We start from the raw sequence: 24,662 nt of genomic DNA, 5'->3' as shown, positions 1-24,662 counted from the left end.
TAGAAAATGTCATCTTCTGGTGCTGCACTGTTAGATATGTGGTGATTATTTTAAAGGCTTCGTCATTGAATAAAATCATACTTCGAAGTACTAATTATGCCATGGATTGGCCAATTTTATTTTCCATGGTCAGATCTTGCAGAAATAAATTTCAGAGAAGCTAGGCATCTTCTAGGTTAGGAAGACGGTGTAGCGACATTGGTTGACAAATACTACTTAAAGTACTCTACAGTAGTAGATCAGACTGCACAATTCATAAAGACAAACAGGAGAGACGGCATTCACGCTTCGTCAAAATCCGATTCGTTGTTTAAGTTCGGCACCTTGAGTCCCCTGACTTGTTTCACAGAGTTATACATGGAGATGCAAGTCTAGACATTTGACTCTGGCCGAAGTTGCTTGTGTGTAGCACTCGCCCAAATCCATTACAGGCCATCGAAAACACTAGCGCTGGACATTGAAGCCGAGGTATCACCCCGCTGCACATCTTGGAGAATGTTGTATAGCAGCGCAAGTGAGGCAGCGCCCTGAGGGGCGTCACTCTTCCAGTTACCATCGGTGTTCGCTCCAAGCTCACCGAACAGCTCCAACACAGCTCCATCGGGCATTTTGAGAAAGTGACGATGTAGTTCTCGAGTACCGTCAAACTCCACATTGTACACAGCCACGTGAGTGTTTGTTTCGCGGAACAGTGGATCAAGCGGATCAGACAACGCGTATTCATGGACAAATACCTTTCGCTGTGTGCCACGTGGGCCTTTCCAGCGTGTGACCTGAGCACAGATCGTCTGCAACTCCTGGAGAGATATTTCAGCGTCGTGTGGAACGAAGAAGGCATCTTCGTGACCATGCACTCGTCGGTACACGTCGAGCATTCGGCCGTTCATGTGAACGTACAGCAGATAGACGTAGAGTGCCAAGAGAGATAAACACGTAAGCGCCAGGTACAAGATGAGGACTATAAAGATGCCCACCAACCCACTACCCTCTTGCGCCTGGAACCGCACATATAGCTTGAACCAGTCACCGTTGACACAGGAGCACCCGGATGCTGTCAGTGACACAGAGCATTCGCTCAGTTGTGAACATCCGTAGTGGTGTGACAGCACATCGACAAAAAGTATGAGAAATGGGTCTAGCACGGTTGCAATTCCGGCACAAACAACGAAGTTAGACCCGAACGACGGCAGATCGCCCACATAGCGTTGACCAAGAGCAGCAGAACCGGAGAGGAAGCCGAACATCATCGTGTTGCCTAGAACTCCCAACGAAAGCAGACCGATCTCCGTGTGGGTAGCCACGGTTTGCCACGTATACTTTACAATGCACGTCGTCCATCGCGGCTGGAAGTCGTAAACGGGGATACGGTTGCCCCGTAGAAAGAGCCACTGGGTGACGTAGTGAACGTATAAACGTATCCAACACGCGAACATTAGCATAGCAACGAGTCGCCAGAACTCGAGTGTATGCCAGTTTGAGAAGCCTAGATCGACCAGCAGTTCGTGACGCAAGTAGTGTAGCTTCCGTTGAGCATGGAACCGCTTATGACGCGCCGTCTCCATGGACGCTGCGGCATTCACAGAGTACGTGTAGTTCTCCACATCCAGCGGCTGATGTCGTCTTAAAGTTGTGCTCTCCAGAACCTCCAAGTCTTCGTCAATGCTTTCAGATAGTTGCGATCTGTCCAATCCTAGCTGGTGACTGCTTGTCTTATTTCTTAAAACTGGTTCACGTTCGTCGTCGTCGTGATGTTCACCCTGGAGTGGGGTTGTTTTATGAGATAGAGTTCGGTTCTGTTGCATCGCGATCACGTCACCTGACTATCACATTGATAACACAATCGTTAAACATGTCACACGAGCCACAGAAAGGCACTTCTACGTACGTAGACACGAGTCTTCTTGGTCGGATGAAAACCTGCGAGCCAACGCTTCCACTTCCACCGCGTTGAGGACAAAAATCGCGGCGGAGGAGGTTTCGCTTTGTTCTTTTTGGGGTAAATGGACGTAGCATCGTCTTTGTCAACCAGACGCGGTGAAGTGGACGAGTAAGGACTCACGACAGCACCGCCATCGTGTTGACCACTGTTGTTCATGTGTGTACCTTGATCGTTTTCTTGTTGCAAAATATTATCTCGCATTAACCCATCATTGCTGTTGTGGCGATCAGTGGATATCGACCGCTTTCGAATTGCTGCGGAGTTTGACGTCGCAGTGGACATTTTACGCATGTATCGTTGATGATTGTTTTCCACCTCGGGAACAATCAGTCGCACTAATTCTCCACGTTCGTCAATCTCCGCGTCATATGAGTCATCACCTTCGGGTCGACGTCGATGTTGCAACACAGCTGGAGGTTTGGGCAGGTGGTATACTTGGATATAGAAATTGCAGAGCCACGAGGATAAGTCGGTTTGGTACATTTTCTCCATGTCCTTGTACTTATCCATCGTATGGTCCATTTCGCCACGTAATAGTGGCAGCTTGAATTTACCCTGTACGACCTGAAATTCTGGAGTTGAGAGTGGCAAGGCCCCCCAAGCGACAACGTGATCGGTTTGCATTGCCATTGCATGGTCCATAAACTGACCTCCTCCACGTCTTCTCCTAGGTCTAGACGCTGCATTGGCCCCCGCATAGGCGGCTGAGGTAGTTTGGGAAAGCATGAACAGCTCAAACACCAGAGTGTTACCTGGTCGAAGCTCGACTTCTGGTGGACAGACCACAAACATGTCTTGATTTACTACCACCTCCGTATTGTAGAAGCGGCCGCGGTGGTGGAACGGCCGCGTGAAGTTTGGGCGACCTACGTGTGTGCGTCTGGACTTGGTGTCACTGGTAGTTGCAGCGTTTGAGGGCACTTCAGGATCCCAGTTCGTCCAGTGTAGTGCATGGCCACCCAGACGATCGTACAGCGTTGCTACCATAACGTACTGACCAGGCGGTAGTTTATCTTTCACAGCGTTGAGCATTCTACCTCGAATGCGAATTGTTAAGGGGATTCGAGACCATTCAACGCGGTACCGTTTACGGCTTTGTGGGACGCGTGAAGGTGCCAGCGATCCGTAGAGCTGTTCTACTCTTGCCTCCTGTTTCTTAAGCGTATCTGTTAAGTGCGACTCAGCCTGTTGGAAAACGTGACCGATTCTTCGTGCACGAAACTTCATAGCCTCAGCAGCTTGTCGGTCTTTCAGCACCAGCTCTGCGTGTCGTCGATGAGCTTCCTGTAGTAATCGTTCCCGAGCTAGCGCTTCTTGTTGAGCCAATCGAATCTCCCGCTGACGGTACAAACTGCTCTCTAACTCAACTTGACGTAGCTTGGCTTCCTCCACCTGCTGCTCTCTCAGCTGTACCTCTTCAATGGGCACAGCGCCGACTACCACTTCCGCATCGGGTATCACAACCTCGAATTCATCCAAATATTGCGGAATCTCTCGGTTCTTCAGCTGACTAGACAGCACGTCAATGATGGAGTGTGCATCATAATCTCGTGGGGTTCTAAGGTCCTCGAACACGTTATTACCATCGGCATCATCCCACAACGAGCTGTAGCTGCCTTCCAAGGCACCGGACAGGTTTTCGTCCTCTCGATGGTCGTTGTCTTCCTCCATCACAGCACTCTGTCCATTAGTCTCTGCCTCATCTTCGCTCCCCGATTGCCGGGCGTCGCCTGGCTGCATTGAAGTGTCCGTCCTGCCTTCAGGTCATCCGCAACGTCAAACTACCGAAGGTAGCAACTGTCAGCTCAAAAATAAAACGACTTCAACACGAAATGTAGCTATTTCACGGATACATGGCTACATTTGTCTTGGAAAGCTTACTGGTTTTAACAGGTACTAATATGTTTTGTTTTCAGCCAATTAAACGCGTTGTTGGTATCGCAGTTGGTAGTCCACCACCCAAGACCATGGCGCGCGGTGCTCGGGGTGTGACGTGCCGCGAGTGCGGCTGCCTCAACTTCAGCTCGGAGCACGAAGTGTGCGATAAATGTCGCTCCAAGACATTGACGTTCCGCCCAACAGCTCGGCGGCTCGCAACCAGTAGCAGCGCCTTAAGTAATCAACGCATTGACGATTCTGATAGTCGAGTGCACTCAATTGGCAAAAAGAGGAGGTACGACGAGACTAAAACTGCCTCAAATATGAAAAACGAGGGCAAGGGTGGTGAACAGTCAACACTAACGCCACCTGCAGCCGCTGTCGCTGCCAAGAAGCAGCCGGACGTGATTGATCTCATCTCGAGCGACGAGGAGGACGATGATGTGGTGGTGCAGCAGGTTACTAAAGAAAGTTTGGAGACGATTAAAGGGGACCCAAAGAAAGAAGAGAAAGAGGACGAAGGCAGTCGCGTACTGTTCCAGAGTCGTTTATTCCCGACCGTGAAATTCACGGCGAGTGACTTCCCGTCGTTAGAAGTAGGGACACAGATGAGGAAGGAGGCGGTAGATAAGGGGCTATCACATCCACAGCCAACAGGTGGGAAGGCTCGGACTACTGTGGGGAAGAGTGAACCAGCCAAACCTTCGACGTTGTCTTCACAGCCGACGCCGGCAGTTGCTCGACCTGCGGAAAAGACGATAGATTCTAAACCAACAGAGCCAAGACCGCCGCCTATAGAAGTGAAGAAAGCGCTGACACCGAAGAACCAAAAAGAGAAGGTTGAAGAAACGAAGGCGACGAATGGAGAGAGTAAAGTGAAGGCTGCGTCTGCTGTATCAACTCCGTCTAAGGTGGAGAGAGCCAAGAAAACAAGTCAAGCGAAGAGCAAGACGGGTAGTAGTGGAGAGGAAGACCCGTTTTTCCAGTCGCGAGTGTTCGACTCTATCGTGTTCGCAGCATCGGACTTCGCCACTGTGTTCGATGGGCTGGCGGTGGCTAGACGAAGTCACCCACCGGCATCGTCGTCGTCTAACGCAGCAACTTCAACGGCTGTGGGACCAGCCGCCACTACATCAACATTGCCTGCGGGCTCTAATTCATCTGCAGTGACGGGACCTGTAAAGCCAGCAACATCAGCAGCGTCAAACGCCTTAACAGCCTCCAGCGCTGCCACGAAGACTCGTTTTGAGGTGAAAGCAGGCTCATCCAGCAAGGAGCCCCAGGCACCCAAAGCGCCAACTACTGGTACAGGATCGTCGACGTCAAACTCTAACGCGAAGGTATCTCAACCGGTATCCAAGGCAAATGTGACATCATCCGTAGTGCAACCTCCGCCCGCAAAGCCAACGCACAAGCCTTCAGTTGTGACACCACCTACCAAGACACCACCGACTCAGTCGAGACCCGCAGTAGCGACGCCCACAGCCAAAGTGCCGCTTACTCAGCCAACTCCCGCTATGGTGACACCATCAACCAAGGCGGCGTCAGCACCACTGCAATTGACCTCAAGACCTGGCGCAGCGGTGAAACCTGAACACGTAATGGCTACAATTGCACCGGCAAAGTCCTTGCCTACACCGGTGACGTCGAAATCTACCCCAGCACCGCCTGTATCTTCGAAAGTGAAGGTAAATTCTGTAGCAGAGACAGCAGCCGTGTCAACTACAATCACTCCTGCTCTTGGTGATGGCGTAGCGTCTATTGCATCGAAGGAATCCTCTACCGCAGCCGCAGCTTCTGGCCAACCTCAAGCAACCGACAGTGCTAATGTGCTCGTGCCCAAGAAAAAATACGCGGACGACGCAGCTGAGGAGAAGAAGCCAGCGTCAATTGACGTGAAGACTTACGCTGATACAGATGGAGTTGAATTTGTGAAGGTCAACGCAGCACCTCGCGAAGTTCTTCCCGTGGAACCTCCTGTGCTGGGCTATTGCAGTCCGGAATTCCTGGCGTTCATGCGTGAGTGTGGCGGTGATGACGCAGACGAAGAGGACGACCCTGAAGAGGTGAGTCGCTCCCAGTTGAAGCTCCTGGACGTGGTGGATCTCACCAACTTGAGCGACTCCGAGGATAGTGACGCAGAATCGCCAGTACACACGCCTCGTAGCGACGCTCCACACGAGAGTGTGGCAGCTGATGGCCCTGCAGGGTCAGCACTTCACTCTGCTATGGGGTCGAATGTGGCTGTGTCTGGGAAAGGAACCTGGTTCGTTCCGACGCTCCATAGTGAGCGTAAGAGATCGCAACCTGACAAGGTCATGTGTGAGCTATGCGAGGAAAAGGGATTGCCGTTCAGGTTAATATACTGCCCCACTTGCACGAAATACTACCACAAGAAGTGTGCGAATGAGAACGGAGACGAAAACACTTGCTGGAATTGTGAACTCGGGTCGATGATCGACGACAGTGAGCTGGACGCAGAGCACGCCAAGCACAACAGCGAGTACTTGGCGTATTTGAAGGCGATGCGACGCTCTCCGTCGTCTGAAGGTGACGAAGAAATGGAAGAAGAGGAAGGCGGAGACGATGGGGAACAAAACGACGACACTGCAGTCGGAGAAGAGGACGTTGAGATGGCTAGCCCTGTTGAGGGTGGAGAAGATGGCAGTACGGTCCCAAACGGGAATAACACCAAGAACCCGGGCAAGAGATGGATAGAGTTTATTGGAGACGCAACAGCTGACATCGATGCGTCGTACCTCGAGGTCACGAACCGGATCGCCGAGGAACTTCGTGATGAAGAGAAGAGTCGCTTCTACTCGCGAGGTTTTGTGTCTCGAGAGGAGTTTGAGGCGCAGATGACAGAAGTGGAGGAATATTATATCAACGAGGAAGCGCGATTGCAGCAGCTGGAGCGTGAAAAGGCTCTTGAAGCGAAGAAGGCGGCGGAAGCAAGGAAAGCCCAGGACGCAGCCGAGCAGCCAGACAACGGCGAGAAACAGTCAGCTAGCAACGAAGCCACGGAGACCTACGCACCTCCAGTACCATCTACTGTAGTTGCCCAGGATGCGAGTAACGAGGTGGCACCTCCGTCCAGTACCATAGCTCCGTTAAGTGCTCCAAACGACTCATCAGCGACAGCCACAACAACACCGACAGCAGTTGCCACAGCAAAGCCATCCACTGCGTCGCATCCAGCATCCCCAGCTGCTGCGCCGCCAATGCTTGTGCCATTGAGGAAGCCAACGGCTGCTTTTTATGCAGCATTCCGAGCCGCAGTCCCACGACCAGCACCGCCCCCTTCGAAACCCTCATAACTTGATAACCTCATACGTCGTAGTAAATGTTGAAATTTGCGTCGAATACGAACACGCCGCTACTGGCAAGTCGAACTTCGACATCAACATTTGTGCCTGCAACTTCAACTGCATTTTACCTCGTGGAAGTGACATAATGTCACTTTCGCGAGGACAGTCGTCCTGGCGCCAAAAGGCAACAAGCAAATCAAGCGAGCTTGAGAGCCGCCTCGTGTCGGGAATCGCGTCGTCTCTGTGAGTGTCTCCAGCTCCTGTGTCGTCGGCATTGCTGAGTGCACATGGTAGAGGTGCGTTTCATCTCCATTTTGATGTCTCTGCCGGCCTTTAAGGCCTCCGGATCGTCGAGTAACTGGATGGATCGACTCATACTGACGTTTTGTATTGACTTTTATCTATTCTACGCTGCAGAAGAAGGGCCCTAAACAAGCGACGCTGCTTGGCTTCTTCTCGCCGTCGAAGGCTGACCAGGAATCAGACGAGAACACAGCAGACTCAGAGCCAAAGAGCGTCGCAGCCAAGCGACCAAGATCCAGCTCAAAATCTGCTGAAAAGGAGGCGAGTGCTGTTAATACTGGTACCAATGCGGAGTGTGTGACGCAAAAGAAGGCCACACCAGTCAAACCGAAGGCGAGAGCGAAGCCTAAAGCCAAAGCTAAGGGGAAAACGAAGGCGTCGCCTAAAGCCAAAGCCAAACCGAGAAAAAGGAGGCAACCGGCACGATTCGTGTCACCTCATGCTGCCGTGAATAGTGGAGACGACGACGAAGACTTGGACGATGACGAGGATGTGTTCAACACGCCCGAAGCGAAGCGAGCGAGAGCGGAACTTGAAGCAGGCGGGGAGACTGTGCCCGCTGGAGCTTCCATCTCGGACGACGCGATAGTGGACGAGTCGGATGTTGTGGATATCAGTGGAGAGGAGGCAGCTACCGCAGCTGAGACTGTAGCGGATGCAGGTGCAGAGGACGTTGCATCTAAAGACGACGATTGTTCTGGAGACGTGGTGGATCTGATTGCTGTGGATGATGCAGCTAAACCCTCAACAGCACAGGATCAGGGCACAAAGACAAGAGGCAAGAGAGGCAATAAAGCAGCAACCAAGACGCCGACTAAGCGACAACAAAAGATGAAGGAGAAAGCTGTGGCTGAAGCCAAACCTGCCCCTGTGGAGCCTTTGGACCCGGCAATTCAGACTCGTGTGGACACATACAAGCTCAAGACTGATGAGTTGACTCGGCAGTATACAGAACTGCTGCAATCCACGCAAGAGAGCGACGCGATCATGCAAGAAATCTACGGCGCTGGACTGGATCGCGACTTGGACGTCACTTTAGACCAGAACAAAGCACAACAAGCTGTGGCGGAGACGTGGCAGAAGCTCAGAGACAGCGCACAGTGCTCCAGTCCTGCAGACGCTGCAGTGCTGCCGTCTACCATTGAATTTCCTCACGAAGTCAAGAGTTTAATCGTCAAGAACATCCAGGGGAAAGCTTCAAGTCTATCAGCCGTCACCAGTCAGCTTCTTGCCTTATTCAAGAGAGGTCTCGAGGCGGAGGACGTGGATATGGAGGCGACAGAGAGCTCACGCTCCTGCGACACACATCAACTAGACACGGCGGCCACTCTGGCGATGGAGATGGAGATCAAAATGCTCGCTCAACGCACGCCACACGGTGTGAAACCTGTGAAAGCTAATGTGTTCGAGGACACAAGTGTCGACGCGTTGTGGACGTGGGAAGTAGGCAACGTGGACAAATATTTCCCAGAGGAGGCCCAGAAGACGATCAAGCGGATGCGCAAGAACCGCAAGCGTCTGGGGCACCAACTGCGAGCTCTGGCGCGTGTTATCCAGCTGTTGCACCAGAAACCAGTGGACGAGGCCAAGGTGAGTGCTGAGGAGGCCAAGATCGGGAAGTTTGGCTTTGTGGTGGACGCCGAGCGGCAGAAAGCGAAGCAGCGCGAGACGAAAGAGCAGGAGAAGCGGAACGCTGCGGAGGAGAAGAAACGACACGAAATGGAGCGTCAACAGGCCAGGGAGGCGAAGGATGAAGAAAAGCGCAAGCGTGAACGTCAAGAGGAGGAGAAAGAGAAGGCTGCGTCGTCCAAGCGACACAAGAGGTTCATTGCGTTCTTTGGGGCCACGTCCTCGAATAACGCTGCGCGTGCCGAAGCTGCGATCGATATGACAGGCGAGCAGGACACTGAGGAAGCGAGCGACGCGGACGAAAGCGAGAGAGCCAAGATCACTCGCATGGACGTCGCTTTCGGCTTCTTGGGGCTAAGTATTGACGAGGCTACTTCCTCCCCCCCACTGCCGATCTTTTCGTCGCTAAAGGGCAAGCGCGATGCGAGCAAGAAGCAAACAGTCGAGCTGCCTCCGAATGGCTGGAGTGCTCGTCGGCATCGAGATTCGAAGCTGGGGGTAATGAAGCTGCTGCAGTTCTACGAGAACAGCCGACCGGCGTACTACGGTACCTTCAGCTCGAGAAGTCCACTATTCCATGGCGGCAGACGGCCACTCGCACATTTGGCCAAGCTCGACTACTCCGTGGACAGTGACGATGAGTGGGAAGAAGAGGAGCCTGGCGAAAGCCTCTCGGACGATGAGAATGATGGAGAGGAGTCGGATGAGGATAATTTGGACTATGGAGACCAATGGCTGGCGTACGAGGATGAGGTGGACTACATGGACGGGATGGATGCTGGAGATGACACGACAGAGCATGGGGAAGGACCGTCGTCGCCAACTAAGCACAAGCTGCCGTCACAGCTGCAGAAGAAGCGGGTGAAGGCCAAAGCCGTCAAGCCTGCGAAGCTGGAGCCTCAGATCCTTGGCCCGTTGTGGTGGGCTGATGAAGACAGTAAGGATCACGTTCATGGGCTTGCTGGCGAGCTGTTGTGCGAGCCGATGTTCGAATCTACGTTGATGCGTAAAGCTCGGGAGTATGAAGAAGAACAGAGGCGATTGGAGGCTGCACAACAAGAGCAGCAACGGAAGAAGGAACTGCAGCAGGAACAGGAGAAGCTGAAGACTCAGAAGGACAAGGCCGACGAGGCCAAGCAGAAGGCAGACGCTGCAGTCGCTAAGCCTGCGGAGAAAACTGCGCCTGCGAAGACTGTGACGGCTCCAAAGACAACACCGTCAAAGGCCACACCTCAGAAACCCAAGACGCAGAAATCCCCAGCGAAGACTCCGGCCACCTCTTCGAGCAAGACCAAGACCGCGTCAGCTACTTCACCCTCACCGGCTAAGCCATCGGTTGCTCAGATAGATACTTTTTTCCAGAAGAAGGTGGGCCCAGTGCCGGTGCCTCCCCCCAATCCACAGCAGTCGACGCCGCAGCCGTCAGACAACCAACACAAGACGAAGGACGGCAGTGTGGAAATCATTTCGGTTGATTAACTTTACTTTGGAAGTTGGACTCGACTTTGATAAGCGATATAAGACGCTGCAACTCATTCATTACCGAAAGAAACGACGAAATATGAAGTTTTCTCTTAATGTTATTACAAAATTTAATTTTTCGAAAAGCCACTGTACTCACCGAAAACCGGTGAAAACCGATCCAAGTGTACCAGCACGTGGGTACACAACAAAAACACCATCGGAACCAAAGGTAGGCGCACCAGTCGCGTGTCTCTTCCCCCGGTCGTGTGAGGCTACCAAGCCCCCGTCAGTTCTGCTTTCCCCGCTCTCAGACCCAACAATCAGAATGAGCCTCGTGACCCGCGTGTTCGCTCCCCTCCGCTCGTCCGCCCGCGTGGCTGTGCGTAGCTTCGCCTCCACCGGCGGTATCCCCAACGACCTTGAGCACGCCGTGGGCCGTGAGCGCCAGGAACTGGATGCTGCCGAGATCGGCGTGACGCAGTTCAACCGCGACCCACTTGAGTCGGACGAGAACCAGGGCAACAGCAAGGACGATCCGATCCTCGTGCCTTCTTTCAACGACGTGCGCACAGTGGGCGTCTCCCACAATGATGCGTCGTACCTGTACTGGTTTAACATGGAGAAGGGCAAGGTGCACTACTTGCCGGAGATCGAGAAGTACTTTATGCTGTACAACCCGGAGGAGCTCGCCAAGCTCGTCAAGGAAGTGGAGGCCAAGCAGCATTAAACACCTTCGTCTCCTCGTAAAGGCAAACTCGTCCGTCGAGCACTCTCGTCTTTTTAACCCAAGCTTCAATCGGTGGAGGTGCTAGGGACAGAAAGCCAAATACTTAGTGTGACAAATGAAAACTCAACAGAAAAATGATATCTATTTTCCCTTCGTTTTGGACGTGACATTGCGGTCTGGTGGCTTACGACTCGCTCATCTGCTCCTTCCATTCTGGTGGTCTTCAGGATCTACTGTACTGCCTCCATACATAGTGGGGGGCGAATATCGGCGTGCTAGTCTAGCACTGCTAGAGGACTGACCAGTACATGTAGCGCATGAGGACGGCACTGGAGACGAGCTGAGCTCGGTTTCCGGCCAGTCCCGAGCGATGAGCTCCAAGGTGATGTTCGTCTATATTCCTTTCTGCTCCTACGACTAGTCAAAATTAAAATCATAACATGCTGAGACCGAGCCCAAGCCAGCACTCAAGCAACATTGGGCAACGGCTACGGCGCAACCTGCTGCGGCGGCTGCTGGACGAAGTACTGGAAAGATGCTGGGGCTGCTCCTTGTGGCGCGAACTGCTGTGGTAGCTGGAACGTCGTTGCCTCGATGTTGGCCGTGCGAACTGGAAGTGGCGGTAGTACGGAAGCCCCGGCTGCCGGTTCTACCTGCGGACTACCATTCAAGATCATGGCCATGGCTTCGCCGTGCTTGGCCGGAGGCTGCGCCTCTTCCGAGTTCCACGACGCATTGCTCACGCAGTCATCACTCGCAGGCGTCATGGCAGACGCCACACAAGTCGTAAGACTCAGCATGGGCCTGTCAAGCATCTGAGTCTGAGTCTGAGTCTGGTGATCCTTGAGCATCCCGTCGGCATCAAAAGGGAAGCGCCCAGCAAATTTCAATAAATATTTCTGGGCGTGCGTGCGCGTCTGCACTGCGCTACGCGTCATGACCACTTGAGCCACACGGCGCCAGTCTTTCCCGTACAGACGGATGCCCTCCAAGAAGGCGGCGTGCTCCTCGCTCGTCCAACGTCCACCTTTCGACGGACCTGAGGAGGAAGAACTCGGAGTCCCCACTGCTAAGCTCTCCATCTTGACTGTGGGTGTTACAGGGTACGACACAGAGGCGTCTTGAATGGTAGGGGGAGACAACTTAAGTGCCGCAGGAACGTGGTGAGTAGTAGTGCGCACACTCTGGCCCGGGGGTTCGCCGTACGAGGGCGGCGTCTTGGGGCGCATAGAAGTGTCTTTATTGGGGTCAGCGATAACAGACTCGCGCTTCATCTTCAAGTTGACGATCTGGTCTCGGTACTTCTCACGCTCACTGCCGTGAGCACTGAGCATCGCAGCCTCCATCGACGCGATGCTCTTCGAGAGCGACCGGATCTGGCGATGTGGCCACCTCTTGATGCCATTACGACGACAAATCTTCTTCATGAGAGTGATACAGATACCAAAGTCCTTCGCCACGTCAATGATGGGTCGGTCGAAATGGGCACGTAGCTCCTCAATGGAGATGTGCTTCGTAACTAGACTCTTGACGCGATTGCTCTCGTTGCGGAAGCGATGACTGTGGCCTGCATCGTCCGTGAAGTCGAGTTTGCTGCCTTTGGGGCCGTCAAAATTGATTTGCTGCACACGATGCACCTTACCAACACCGCCGGCCGCGGAGAGTTGACGACGGTGCGATGCTTCTTCCTCTTCATCCGAGTCGCCCATGTCTTCTCCGTCCGAGTCTGGCGACCCCGACGGCGCCGTACTGGAGAATCCCTTGCTTAAACTCGTGAGGATCATTGCTGTCTCCTCTGGGTTAAGTCCCGGAGCGTCCGACTTGGTCTCCTCCGCTTGAACGCCACAGACGCCGTCAGATTTGGCCAGCGGCTCCTCCTGCTCACCGGTCGCCGCGCGGCCCTCGGCGTCGCAAGCCATGCCCATGCTGCCTCTGCCCCAGCTTGTCTTGCTTGGTCGTTAATTGTTTCTGATGAAGAGTTCTAGTGCCTCGTCGCAGGTCCGCAATGGCGAAGGCTTCGTGTCTGCTGCATGGTGCATGTGCATGTCGTGGTCAGATGATTCCAAATGCTCGTCTACAGTTTAGGCTTCAGCTTTTGTCCCTTCAATGAGGCTCCATGAAAGAGGAGCCTGAAGGGGCACAGAGTGCTATTTTAAACTTTGCATTATCGCAGTCGCGATTAGCAAAATGTAGGGTCAGCCTACCTGTCGGTAGCTCGTTGAGCGTGTAAGTCGACTGCTGCGTCGGCTGCTGTATGTCTCTTCGGGGTCAAAAGGCGGCGTCAATGCTGCCAAACCTCTGCGACTCTCTCTCTGTGGCCTTTGGCACCAGTAGATCGACACCGATGTTCGAAATCGTCAATGCGTAGCGCAAATTGGGGGGAAGGAAGTAACACTTAAGTATAATATTGTACACTTGCTTTTAGTAAGAAGCACGCTGTTATCAAGAGTGATTGGTCATTTTTGCCGGGTATAAAACAGGTTTTATTCTCGATATTTAGGTCGTTGACTTAGAGGTTACTTCTGGAACGACCGGCACTCACACCTGTGGAGGTGTGCGTGCGCTTATATATGACATTTTCTACATGCACTGTATCGCTACGAACCCCGTCAAACAATTAGATTCTGATAGCTTGTGTAAATGTGCAAGCCGGAGCTCGGCGTCGACTAGGGTGCGTCGATGTCGCCATGAAAGGAGATGAAGCTAACTATCATATTAGGAGATCAAGCGTTACCACGAGTAGAAAAAGAGGATCACGCCAACCGCATAACTCTGTTAGCTGACTGGGCTGAAGTACAAGTAGTGAGCAGTAAGCGGTCTCGAGTGTATCTCGCAAAAGTAGCTCAGAGCTATACATGTGTACAGTAAAGAAAGTGAATTTGCTTTGGACAATTGAAAACACTCGCTCAAAATTCTGTTGATGTTGACAGGCTAAGCCATGGCGTTTGAGAGCCCTTGCACGGGCTAGAAGCAAAGGTTGCGCTCATTTTGAGCTTCTTGTGATCCGAAAATTTGCTGCCTTCACACAGCAGATCCCGTTATCGATCCCGTAGCGTGATTTACGGCAACACTTGTACGAATTGTCTCCAGGGCGTTGAACAGAGTCACAGCCGAGTTTGGGACAACGCACAGTTCTGGCACTAGGCTACCAATAAACTGCATTTTGTGTTGCTACTATTGAGCTCAACGCTACATCCACCGCAACTCCATCCAAGCTTTATACCTCAGAGCAGTATTAACCATTGTCGACTTACTTAAAAGTAATATTTTAATTGCTATAAAATAGTTTGCACCTCTCGTACATGTAAAAACTCAAAATCCATGTTTCGTCGCTCACGGTGTGACTCATCAAATTCACTAGGCACCCGATTTAACTATTAATACATGTACAGTACCCGTGCTGACCTCTCATCACACGCTCTGTTTGTCTGGCTTGCGTTATCATGCAATTGTCTTTGACGACCAAGGCTTCAAGCGGGACTGCGTCTCCACCTTCGATCTGGATTTCTGCGCCTACGTAGTGCATTTATCTGCGGACTTCAAGCCCGCTCCTGTATAAGAGAAGCTTGGATCGCGCTACAACTTGCAGCGCAAGCTGTCCTTGTTCCAGACGGAGATTTGATGTGCAGGTGCTGAGACTTGCGTTCAATATGTCAAATCAGATTGGCTCCGTGGCTGTGCAGCGCTACGTTTGACGATCTTTGAGTAGGGCTCCTCGCAATCGAAGCGTCATTCCTCAAGTTCCTGCGTCGCGCGCACATCGAACCCTCCATGCGTGCTCTAACCGGACTTTACCTGTCCGCGGCGTGCTGCCTCTTCGGCCAAGCACTCGCTTGGGATCAACAACCCGATGGCTACGAGTTGATCGACGGTCCCGATGGCCCCGAGTCCGTGGACGCATGGCGTCGTGACTGGACCACCTGGAAGAAAATGGAGCTGATCACCAACCGGTACAACCCGAAAGACTCGTGCAACGTGTACAACATCCAGCAAACTCAATGGACGCAGCAGAATTTTGTGCAGACGTTTCTTATGATGAACGACCGCTCCATCTACGATCGCGAGACCCAGCAATACACGGTCGACAAGTACGTGGATGAGATGCAGAGTCGTGTTGGCCCCATTGACAGTGTGTTGATCTGGCCTGCATACCCGAACATCGGTGTGGACAACCGGAACCAATGGGATCTCCTACGAGACCTTCCCGGTGGAGTCGAGGGCGTCAAGGGCGTCATCTCTGACTTTCATCGTCGAGGTGTCCGTGTGATCATCCCGTACAATCCATGGGATATTGGAACTCGTGACGAGTCTGGACTGGAAGATATGGTACGTATGTACAACGCCGACATCACGACACTAACGGAGACGGTCCCTGAGCTTAAAGCGGACGGCTTCAACGGCGACACCATGTACGGCGTTCCCAAGTCCTTCTACAACTGTAGTAACCCTGTAGTGGCAGCTCCCGAAGGTGGTGTACCCACTGCATATCTGAGCCATAATCCGATGAGTTGGGGGTACTTCTTCGGCTATTCTCATTTCCCACCCGTGGCACGTGCCAAGTTCCTGGAGTCGAGACATATGGTGCAGATCTGTGCGCGTTGGTCTCTCGATCGAACCGCCGAGTTGCTGACTGCTTTCTTCAATGGCGCCGGGTACGTGGTGTGGGAGAATGTATGGGGTATCTGGAATGCCATGACCGAGCGTGAAGATGAGACTGCCAAGAGAATGTTTGCCATTCTACGCAAGTTTGGAACGATCGTCTCGACGGGTGAATGGACTCCGTACTACGCCATGAAGGGCGATGGGCTGTTCGCTAGTGCTTTCACTCTGAGCAGTGAGTCGCTTTACACGGTGATCAGTACTGTGCAGAAAGACATGACGTACGAAGTGCCACTCCCTACTGACCAGGCTGGCGAAGATGTTCGCATCTACGACGTTTATCATGGAGTCGAGCTGAAGAAACATTCTGGAAACAGTACGAACGGAACTGTCGTGAAGGTGACGCTGGAGCCTCGTGCGTTTGGTGCCATCTACGTCACAAAATCCAGCAACGACATGACCCAGTTTCTCAACGAGATGCAAGCAATGACCACTAAACCCCTAACTAAATACTCGACGGCAAGGAACTTGCTGCAACAGCAGCTTATCCGCAGTACCAGTAGCAATACCTCGACGTCCTCGGAAAACTCCGACGGTATGGTGCGTGTGTCTGGAGCTGCCAACTGGTGGTTCAACGTCAGCGGCGTGCAGATCGAACCCGTGTCGGCCTGGACTCCGAATTTCGCTCAATACGGAACGGGAGTGCAGTTTCCCTGGGAGAATCGTCCATGGAACAACCACTCGACGAGGCTGTTAATCCAGGATTTTCTGATCGATAAGCATCCTGTGACCAACGCAAAATATTCGGCCTTCCTCAAGGCCAGTGGCTACAGTCCCAAGTCACTGGACCGCTTTTTGCTGCACTGGGAGAACCGTCAAGGTGCTCCAGCGTCGTGGACTGTGTCTCCTTCCTTGGCACAGAGTCCTGTCGTGAATGTTGCGCTAGAGGACGCTCAAGCGTATGCCAATTTTTACAATAAGCGTCTTCCGCATGACTGGGAATGGCAGTATGTTGCTTCCAACGGTGATAATTACGATGCCTATCTGTGGGGACCTGAATTCGACAGCTCGAAGGTGCCCACGGTGTATCATGGCAAGGAGTTGCCCAAGTTGGATCCTGTGGGTTCGTACGAGAACTCTCACTCGACGAAGTTCCAAGTGGAAGATCTTGTGGGCTACGTGTGGCAGATGACAGATCAGTTTTGTGACTCTCACACGTGTGGACTTCTCCTGCGAGGAGGAAGCAGTTACCACCCCATCTCGGCTACGCATATCGACCCCAACTGGTACTTTCCTCAAGCTCTGGACGCACAGCATCATAACCGCTTCCTAATGATCAGCGAAGGCTACGATCGCTCCCCCATGGTGGGTTTTCGCTGTGCGAGAAGCATCACCCCTCCTCGCGAATTTAACATTGCTGGATGAGCGGTGCAGGGGAGAGCCACATGCAAACGGAGGAAAAAAAATGGCGAATCATTTCGTTTGTTTTATATTGCGTTCGCAGTTCCTTATGTTCGTGCAGGAAAATATTTGATAATGACAATTACGTAATTGTTACGATAAGAGTAATATCACACCACTACTTTCAAGATGCATTGCTTGTTGGTGGAGGGGTTGTCAAAGACAAGGTGCTGATGCACTCCCACCCAATTCTCAGTGTTGCTTAGCTGGGATTGGGTAGTTACATGTAGTTTTGTGAAGCATGGGCTGCAAATAATTTATGACGATTTACTGGAAATATTTTACTGAAAATTTTCATCATGACAGTAAAATAAATTATTCCATACAACTATTGCCATGTTATTTGTACTGCGCCTGTTGAGGAGGCAAACACTTGATTAGCAAACTCACCGAATAGTTTATGGACTACTAATAATTTGTGCCCCCTCCCAAGTCATCAAATTCGAAGGGGGGGGGGGTACTATTAATAACTCGTATAGGGCTTCTAATAATTTGCATTTTAAAATGGGCGATCGATACTATCGAATGACCAGTTCTGGCAGGAAATGGAGGGCGGTAGGTGCTGGACGAAGCTAACTGTAACTGTACTCACCATAATTTGGATTAAGATTTATTAGGGTAATGCTGCTTTAACGAATTGACAAACACTTCTGTAATATAGAGTCGAAGTAAAACTGCGCTGTAACAGTTTTAGTCCAGTCGGTAGAAATTAATTATAAGATCGGGCTACTAATATGTGAAAGGCTTGCATCTATTCACCAAAAACCTTTCGGGTACCAATTTGTGCAGGACTTTTAATCCGTTAGTTGGCTAAGCTACTTATCCCCAATTCTACATGAAGTACCCATTTAGTATTTCGAATAGATGGAAAACCGCCTTTTAGGAAAATTGTAATATCCAGTAAAAAATATTCTTCTTCTGCTAGAACGAGCTCTGAGCTCTTGTTGTTCTGGTATCGAAACAACTTTGGTCGCTTGTTTCTCAGACCATCCGATTCACTTCCCGCCCCTCCGAACCGGTTCAGTGAGCCGAGCACTTTTTAAAATAAATGGGAAATATAAGAGTTAATACATGTTTCTGCGAACGTTTGTAGGAAAAAAATAGATCGTCTGCGACCTGCGCTGGTAATACCGAATCTTTCCTATGATTAGTATAATAAAAACATACTTTACAGTATTAACAGCTCTACAGATGCTTGTCTCTGCTCTTTTAATTTTAAGCTTGGTCTGGTAGAACAGTTCGTGACAGGTTTTAGCTGTCCAGGATTTCCAAGGCAATCTGAATCGCTACTTCACCAACGATGCCTACTTAAGTATTCAGATTGGTAATGACGTAGAGAAAAATAGCACTTTTGTTGCCAACCTTTTATATTGAAGTGATCCTGCTCGATTTTAATTTCTACTAGAGAGTTGGACTAGTAGTGCCTAACAAGGTGGCCAAAAAATAGAAAGTAGGAAAACCTATTATGCATCGAAATACTTGGGACACGGCAGAGGAGAAGGAGGGGGGGGGGGGGCTCTGGCAGCCCTGGGAAGCCAAAGGCTTCGCACCAACTCCCTTACCATCAGCTGGGGATTTAACTTACAATTCGTAGTCATTTCCAATCAGCCGGTACGGATTTGTTGTCCTGAGCGTTTTTTTTTTAATTTTGTTTACTAATTGCTCTTACTGCTTTACATGTAGCATATTTTAGCACCTTATTTTTAAAACTAGACACGATTGCTTAATAATATTATGTTTGTTAACTATATAATTCACTTGTAAATCTATTCAGAGAGGTATTAATATTTGAGACGTGGTCACATTCAATCCGGCGAGAATTATCTCTCAAATTATCTCACAATTGCAAATTCTCAGCTGGCTCACGTGCTGCGGCGGCCCCGCCCAACTTTGGGCCATTCTCCGTCGCCGCAGTGGTGAGCGAACTGTTGCGGTTGTTACTTATCTACTTATCGACTTTTCTACAATCTGCTCATATCATCGAATACTGATCCGTGTGCGTGGTCACAGCGCTCTTGTTGATACTGAAGGTCTGTCACTGTGCAAATCTGACCATCTTGCGGTGGATGCGTCATCGATTAAGTATTACCAAACATATCCGTTGTAATATGAGCTGTGAAACACAATCTAACAGCGATTGCATGTTATGCAATGATACTGTCGAGTGCAGAGCTGGACTTGCCCAAGTTGATCTTCTAGACAACGACCTTGACGACATATCTCAGCCATGGATTTTCGATCCTCATCGTGTACACAACTGTTCTGTACAACTGACTTGTGGCTTGCTATCGCTCATCGCTACGAGGTTGGCCCCAATATCGCTGGACTCTACTACATGTTCGTGGCTCCTGTTATCCAGCTGACGCCAAAATCAAAACTCACTAGCATTGGTGTTGTTTGTACTGCACGTACTTCTGCAGATATGACTTGTTTTTTGCCGTGCAGTTCTCGTCTGGCGACTCGCTTTACGTCAAGTCTGGTTATACATTAACTAGCAATTTAATTACATAATTTCGCTATATAATAGCGCATTTGAAGAAGGTCTTCAGCAAAGCATTGAATACAGCGTAGTGCGTCACTTCAACGCCATACTGTACTGTACAGTATTGTTAGCTTGTGAGTGATCCGCTTGTTTGGATATATAGCTGTTAATTGCATTTCAAGCATTCGTCTTGTTTATGTGCCCAGATCCAAAAATCTTGTTTATTTTAATAAAGGTAACTATAAAACGTAGTATGCTTTCACTTTTGATGAAAAAAACGAGGCTTTTACAGCTTTTTTCATTTGTAAAATGTAAGAGCTCGATACCTACTTTTTTGTGCGCCACACCATGATGGGCTGTACGTACTACTACTCGTAGCACTACCAGGATTAAATCTACCAGTATCACGACCATTCAAGGTATTGTAATTGATTGAGACGCATTGCCCACTATGATGACGAGTACTTCGAGCTGGCCGGCTACAGGAATAGCGACGCGGTGCTGGGAGCGGTCCTGACGTGGGTGCATCACGTCTGGAAGGCTGTACCCGTAGTGATGGACAAGCACTAGACCTACTGAGGATAAAGTGGCAAATGCAGGAATGATGTCGAGTTACCGTAAACAAAGTCGCCTATCCAGACCGTTAAAGCAAATCACAAGTTAGTTTTCATTATTGTGACACTAACATTTTTCACTAACGTTCAGACAGGACTGGGCAAACTGCTATTCCTTACGGGCCAGCCATATTTAGTTGGACAGCAAATTTACTAAGGATAGACCGGCGTATTCATGATGTGCCCAGTCCCTTATGCATTGTCTGGGTTTATGCGGATTTAACGTTCGCTCAATTTGGAAATTGCCATGGAGGCAGCAGACGTAGTGGCAAGACTGCGGCTGCTGCAGAGTGAGGAAGACATAACATAGAGCGAAGCACAGCTACTTTTGACGAGTATGCTGACTATGGCGAAAAGGGGTGCGGGAGACCCAGTCACCCGTGATGGACTCTTTTGTCCTTCAAGGGGACAACCGGGTACTCAAATGCTGACAAACTTTGCTCAAGCTGAATTTGGCGTCTCGTGGGAGGAGGCTGAGGCTCGACTGACTGCAAGCTGTGTCGAGTATGGGACGAGGTCAAAGAAGTCAGACCAGGCAATGTTTATGATATTAGGTATCCTACACACTATGACACGTGGGACAAGCACGTGGTTTGACTCCGACCTTAAGCCAAATACGCGAGCGTATAAGCTCTTGGAGGTGATTGAACCAATCCTGTTCGCAAAGTTTGTGAAACCAGTGACGATGACTCAGCAATGCGAAAGCAACAAGACCGTCCGCAATGACCTCTATGCCTTTTTAGCTACCGACGTCAAATTTCAACCTGCTTATTATCCAAGTATTCATTTCACTGAAAAGAAAACCCACTTCAGTGGCACGCACAAGCTGTACGGATACAAGCTTGTGTGCTCAGTCGCAAACCCTAGTGTAGTAGTGTAGCCGTTGACGTCTAGTCCCATGAGCCCGACTCAAAATTCGATTTAACAATGATGCTCAATCGTAGACCCGTACACGTGGCGCGCTTGCAGAAGACAAAAAAAGTTAAGACAGGACGATCACGAGGAAGGGGCAGCGCAACACCCTCTTGCACGGGGAGGGGGGGGGGTCGTCAACAAAATATTCAAAGGGTTGAGGCAGTGCTTCGAGCTATCGGCAATCTCGCGGAGTAGAGCTGAGCAATCAAAACATGACTCGAATCGCCTTGTCCCATCGGACCGCGTGTATGCGGAAAACCAATTCTGGGAGTGTATGTATGTTGTGGAAGGTTATGTACCTTCGTACAAGTGAAAAGAAGTGAGCTCTGAAATGATTGCGAGAACATGTTTCGCGATAATTAACTTTCACGTTAGGCGAGGACAGCCAACTGAATTACTCCGTGCTTTTACAATATCAATCGATGACCGGAGAGACCAGGGAAGGACATAAACGAAGCAAAAAAGCATACAGAATGCATACCAGCACGTCACCGAACGACGATGCCACGTTCCACACCCTACCAGCGATCCGTAGTGCACGAAGACGTCGAAACGCAGACGTCACTAGAGTTTTAACTTAATGAAAGAATTTCGAACCTTCTCTCACAGCTATCTAGATAACTAAAACGCTTTTCCATTTTTACTATTGGATCCCCGAGAAAAAGTAATATTTTGGACTGTGGGTACTATATATTACCATATACATATTCCATTAACCCATTTTGTCACTTTAAGTTGCCTTCCGCTTGACCCCTTTAGCAATCTTCCAAAAAAACTCTTTAAATTAATAACGCAATAATTTATCTCGTGTTCTAAAATAGAATTGAATTTCCGTGACAAATGTTCAGCTTTAAAATGAAATTTTTAAGTAGCTCCACAGATTTCTGTAGCTCACTAATCATAGTGTTTTGGTGAAAAGCTAATGTAAAATATGATGTTACATTTTTCATTTTGATGTCTGGCACGAGCAGCTTCATTTGACTATGCGCTGGTGCATTGTCAAAAACGATGCCAATGCACTTGTACACGTATTCGTCTTGTACACGTCCGACGCTTTGATGATATCGTACAGCGCCACCACGAAGTCGATGTTAGTTTGCATCTATATGCTGCTGCGGTGGTACGCAACCACACCCTTCGAGGACGAGACCGCGCATTAGATCTGAAGGTTCGCCCCCTTCGATGGCGGTAGCATCTCGATGGTGCGCTTTCCCTATTTTGACCTGTCACGTGTGCGCTTGGTTTACAGGTTGAAGTTGGTCTCGCCGAAGTACACGACGAGATCACCTTTGTCGTTGTGGCGAATAAATGTCTCACCGAGCCGTGTCGCTGTTACACGTCGTGAATCCGACGCGGGTCTGCAGCAGCAATAACGGCTAGCATTTAAAGCGAATATGTAAAATACGCTTGTATACATATGATACATGCTTGGTAGTGTATAGCCTGTCGCCAAGGTGACGTGAGAAGGTTGTTCCAGACAGCTGAACATTAAAAATCTCCCGGACCAATGACTTCACTGTACGGAGGATGTATGGGCAGCCCTCGTTGGGCCACGTCTTCACGTCAACTTTTGCACCGTGAGATGCAGACGACTGGGAAACGGAATCAAACGAGTCAAACAATACGCAGCTATTTTTTTTTGGTGAGGTGTATTGTGTTACCAGCTTGCTGCCTGAACTCTAATAACCATTCCCGACTAGCTTGTGTTGCACCGTCGAGTTGTCCTTGCTCCTCTCCTTCTGTGCTACTTCTTCCTTTTGTCTTCCGGGCTTGCTATCTGGTGCCTGGATCACGTTCGCTGCTCACTCCTTTCCTCCATTGGTTGACGTCCCCTTGTATCCACATCTCTGCCAATGTTCTCAGTTCGTGCTCCATCCCCTCCGCCTCCGTCGTGAACATCACGCTCTTACCTGTGTCCATGGCGAAGTTTGCCAACCCGTCTGCTGTCTTGTTGTGCTGGCGGTAGTGGTGCCGCCACACTTGGACCTGCCCCTGATCCGCCAGCTTCCTCGCTAGTCTGAACCAGTGCTGCAACTTCCGCGCTTTTGGTACCTTTCGCCGACGCATGAGTCCCAGGATCATGGCGCTGTCGCCCACGACCTGCATCCCTCTCCATCTCCTAGCCACTGCCTCCGCGAGTAGCCTTTGCAGTCCCACAAATTCAGCCACATTGTTGGTGGTGCGTTTGTTGCTCAGGCTCGTTGCCGCAGCCCACAGTATCTTTGGCCTCTCACTCTCCCCGGTCCATTCTACTATCACGCTGCCACTTCCTCCGGGTCCGGGATTTCCCCGTGAGCCTCCATCGAAGAAGCCCACCCGTGTCACGCTGCCTCCTCCATCTTCTGCATCTGCCTGCCTAGTGGCAGCCGCCCATGTTGCGCGTATCCGCTTTGCCACAATTATTGTCTCGTGCGATCTTGGTGTTAGCGGGAACTGTCCCAATGTGTATCTCAGTATCGTGTTCTGCAACGACGCCTTCAATCTGTTGACTACCTCTTCCAGCTGTCCGCTGTCGATGCCGTCCGGGTGCACTTCCGCTACCTTCCACCTCCAGATTGCCGTGATTGTTGCTGCACATCCCATTGTCCACGTTGCTGCTGCTGCTCCTGTATGCTAATCCACAGCAGTGATCTTGCCCGCTCTCCGTGCAGTTGGTGCATCTCGTCCCTGCGCATTTGTACTTCATCTCCTTTCCTCTCCATACCCTCAATCTCCCCATTTTCATCCTCACAATGTTTTGTTTCTGGTACGCTGTTACCCCATGCATCCGCTGCACGCTCTTCCACGAAAATTGCTCCATTGCCCTGCTGATGGCTGTGTTTGATTGCCCCATTTTGATCCTCATGCGTTCTTGCTCTTTTGCCGCAGCTTGCGTCGTTCCTCCTTATTACGTCCTTGTATGCTTGACGCGACCTAGTCCATCTTCGCTTCCCCGCCCATAGCGGCTGCATGTGTGTCCGGTCAGGATGCGGCGTTACCCAGACCGCCTTGGGCGTCGTTTTCAGTAGCTCTGCTATATTAGCACTCTCCTCCGCCGGGCCGTCCCCCATGCTCACCTCCTTCTCCGTGAACGCCCAGCCGTGCCTGACAGTCGCTCGCCTGTCAGAGCTCTCGACCCAGAAGCTATGGTGTGGGTCCGTTAGTCCATGCGAGACTCTTAATTTGGTCGCGTCTCCTGGTTTGGACACTAGCTCCGGGAATTGAGCCAATAGTGATAGCCCTAGCTCTCTGAAGAGGTGCGCTTGCCTGCTTTCCATCGGCATCTCCGTGGAGTGCGGTTGCACTATCACCCTGCCTTTGCTCTCGTACTTGACTTCCATTAGGTCTCCAACCAGTTGCACTC

General features: G+C 50.8%; 7 protein-coding genes across 7 annotated transcripts; 4 read left to right on the top strand and 3 right to left on the bottom strand.

Annotated features, from left to right (window-relative positions):
* Positions 1-425: 425 nt before the first annotated feature.
* Positions 426-1,562, bottom strand: PITG_12431 (uncharacterized protein; the record flags this gene model as incomplete). The annotated part of the gene is made up of 1 exon (XM_002900276.1): positions 426-1,562. The coding sequence occupies one exon, from the start codon at positions 1,560-1,562 to the stop codon at positions 426-428; it is 1,137 nt and encodes a 378-aa protein (XP_002900322.1).
* A 290-nt stretch (positions 1,563-1,852) lies between these two features.
* Positions 1,853-3,610, bottom strand: PITG_12430 (uncharacterized protein; the record flags this gene model as incomplete). The annotated part of the gene is made up of 2 exons (XM_002900275.1): positions 1,853-2,084; positions 2,145-3,610. 2 exons carry the CDS (start codon positions 3,608-3,610, stop codon positions 1,853-1,855), a joined length of 1,698 nt encoding a protein of 565 aa, XP_002900321.1.
* A 2,124-nt stretch (positions 3,611-5,734) lies between these two features.
* PITG_12429 (uncharacterized protein) lies at positions 5,735-6,737 on the top strand (the record flags this gene model as incomplete). Its single annotated transcript, XM_002900274.1, has 4 exons — positions 5,735-5,748; positions 5,814-5,980; positions 6,077-6,650; positions 6,713-6,737. The coding sequence occupies 4 exons, from the start codon at positions 5,735-5,737 to the stop codon at positions 6,735-6,737; spliced, it is 780 nt and encodes a 259-aa protein (XP_002900320.1).
* A 675-nt stretch (positions 6,738-7,412) lies between these two features.
* Positions 7,413-10,536, top strand: PITG_12428 (uncharacterized protein; the record flags this gene model as incomplete). The annotated part of the gene is made up of 2 exons (XM_002900273.1): positions 7,413-7,421; positions 7,543-10,536. 2 exons carry the CDS (start codon positions 7,413-7,415, stop codon positions 10,534-10,536), a joined length of 3,003 nt encoding a protein of 1,000 aa, XP_002900319.1.
* Positions 10,537-10,846: 310 nt separating this feature from the next.
* Positions 10,847-11,248, top strand: PITG_12427 (uncharacterized protein; the record flags this gene model as incomplete). Its single annotated transcript, XM_002900272.1, has 1 exon — positions 10,847-11,248. The coding sequence occupies one exon, from the start codon at positions 10,847-10,849 to the stop codon at positions 11,246-11,248; it is 402 nt and encodes a 133-aa protein (XP_002900318.1).
* Positions 11,249-11,736: 488 nt separating this feature from the next.
* On the bottom strand, positions 11,737-13,594 carry PITG_12426 (uncharacterized protein; the record flags this gene model as incomplete). The annotated part of the gene is made up of 3 exons (XM_002900271.1): positions 11,737-12,368; positions 12,432-13,274; positions 13,453-13,594. 2 exons carry the CDS (start codon positions 13,171-13,173, stop codon positions 11,737-11,739), a joined length of 1,374 nt encoding a protein of 457 aa, XP_002900317.1.
* A 1,425-nt stretch (positions 13,595-15,019) lies between these two features.
* On the top strand, positions 15,020-17,272 carry PITG_12425 (uncharacterized protein; the record flags this gene model as incomplete). Its single annotated transcript, XM_002900270.1, has 1 exon — positions 15,020-17,272. One exon carries the CDS (start codon positions 15,020-15,022, stop codon positions 17,270-17,272), a length of 2,253 nt encoding a protein of 750 aa, XP_002900316.1.
* Positions 17,273-24,662: the final 7,390 nt, after the last annotated feature.

This window comes from Phytophthora infestans, genomic scaffold (genome assembly GCF_000142945.1).
Source record: "Phytophthora infestans T30-4 supercont1.26 genomic scaffold, whole genome shotgun sequence".
NCBI classification, from domain to species: Eukaryota; Oomycota; class Peronosporomycetes; order Peronosporales; family Peronosporaceae; genus Phytophthora; species Phytophthora infestans.
Note: the sequence above shows the minus strand (reverse complement) of the source record. Positions and strands in the feature narration are given on the sequence as shown.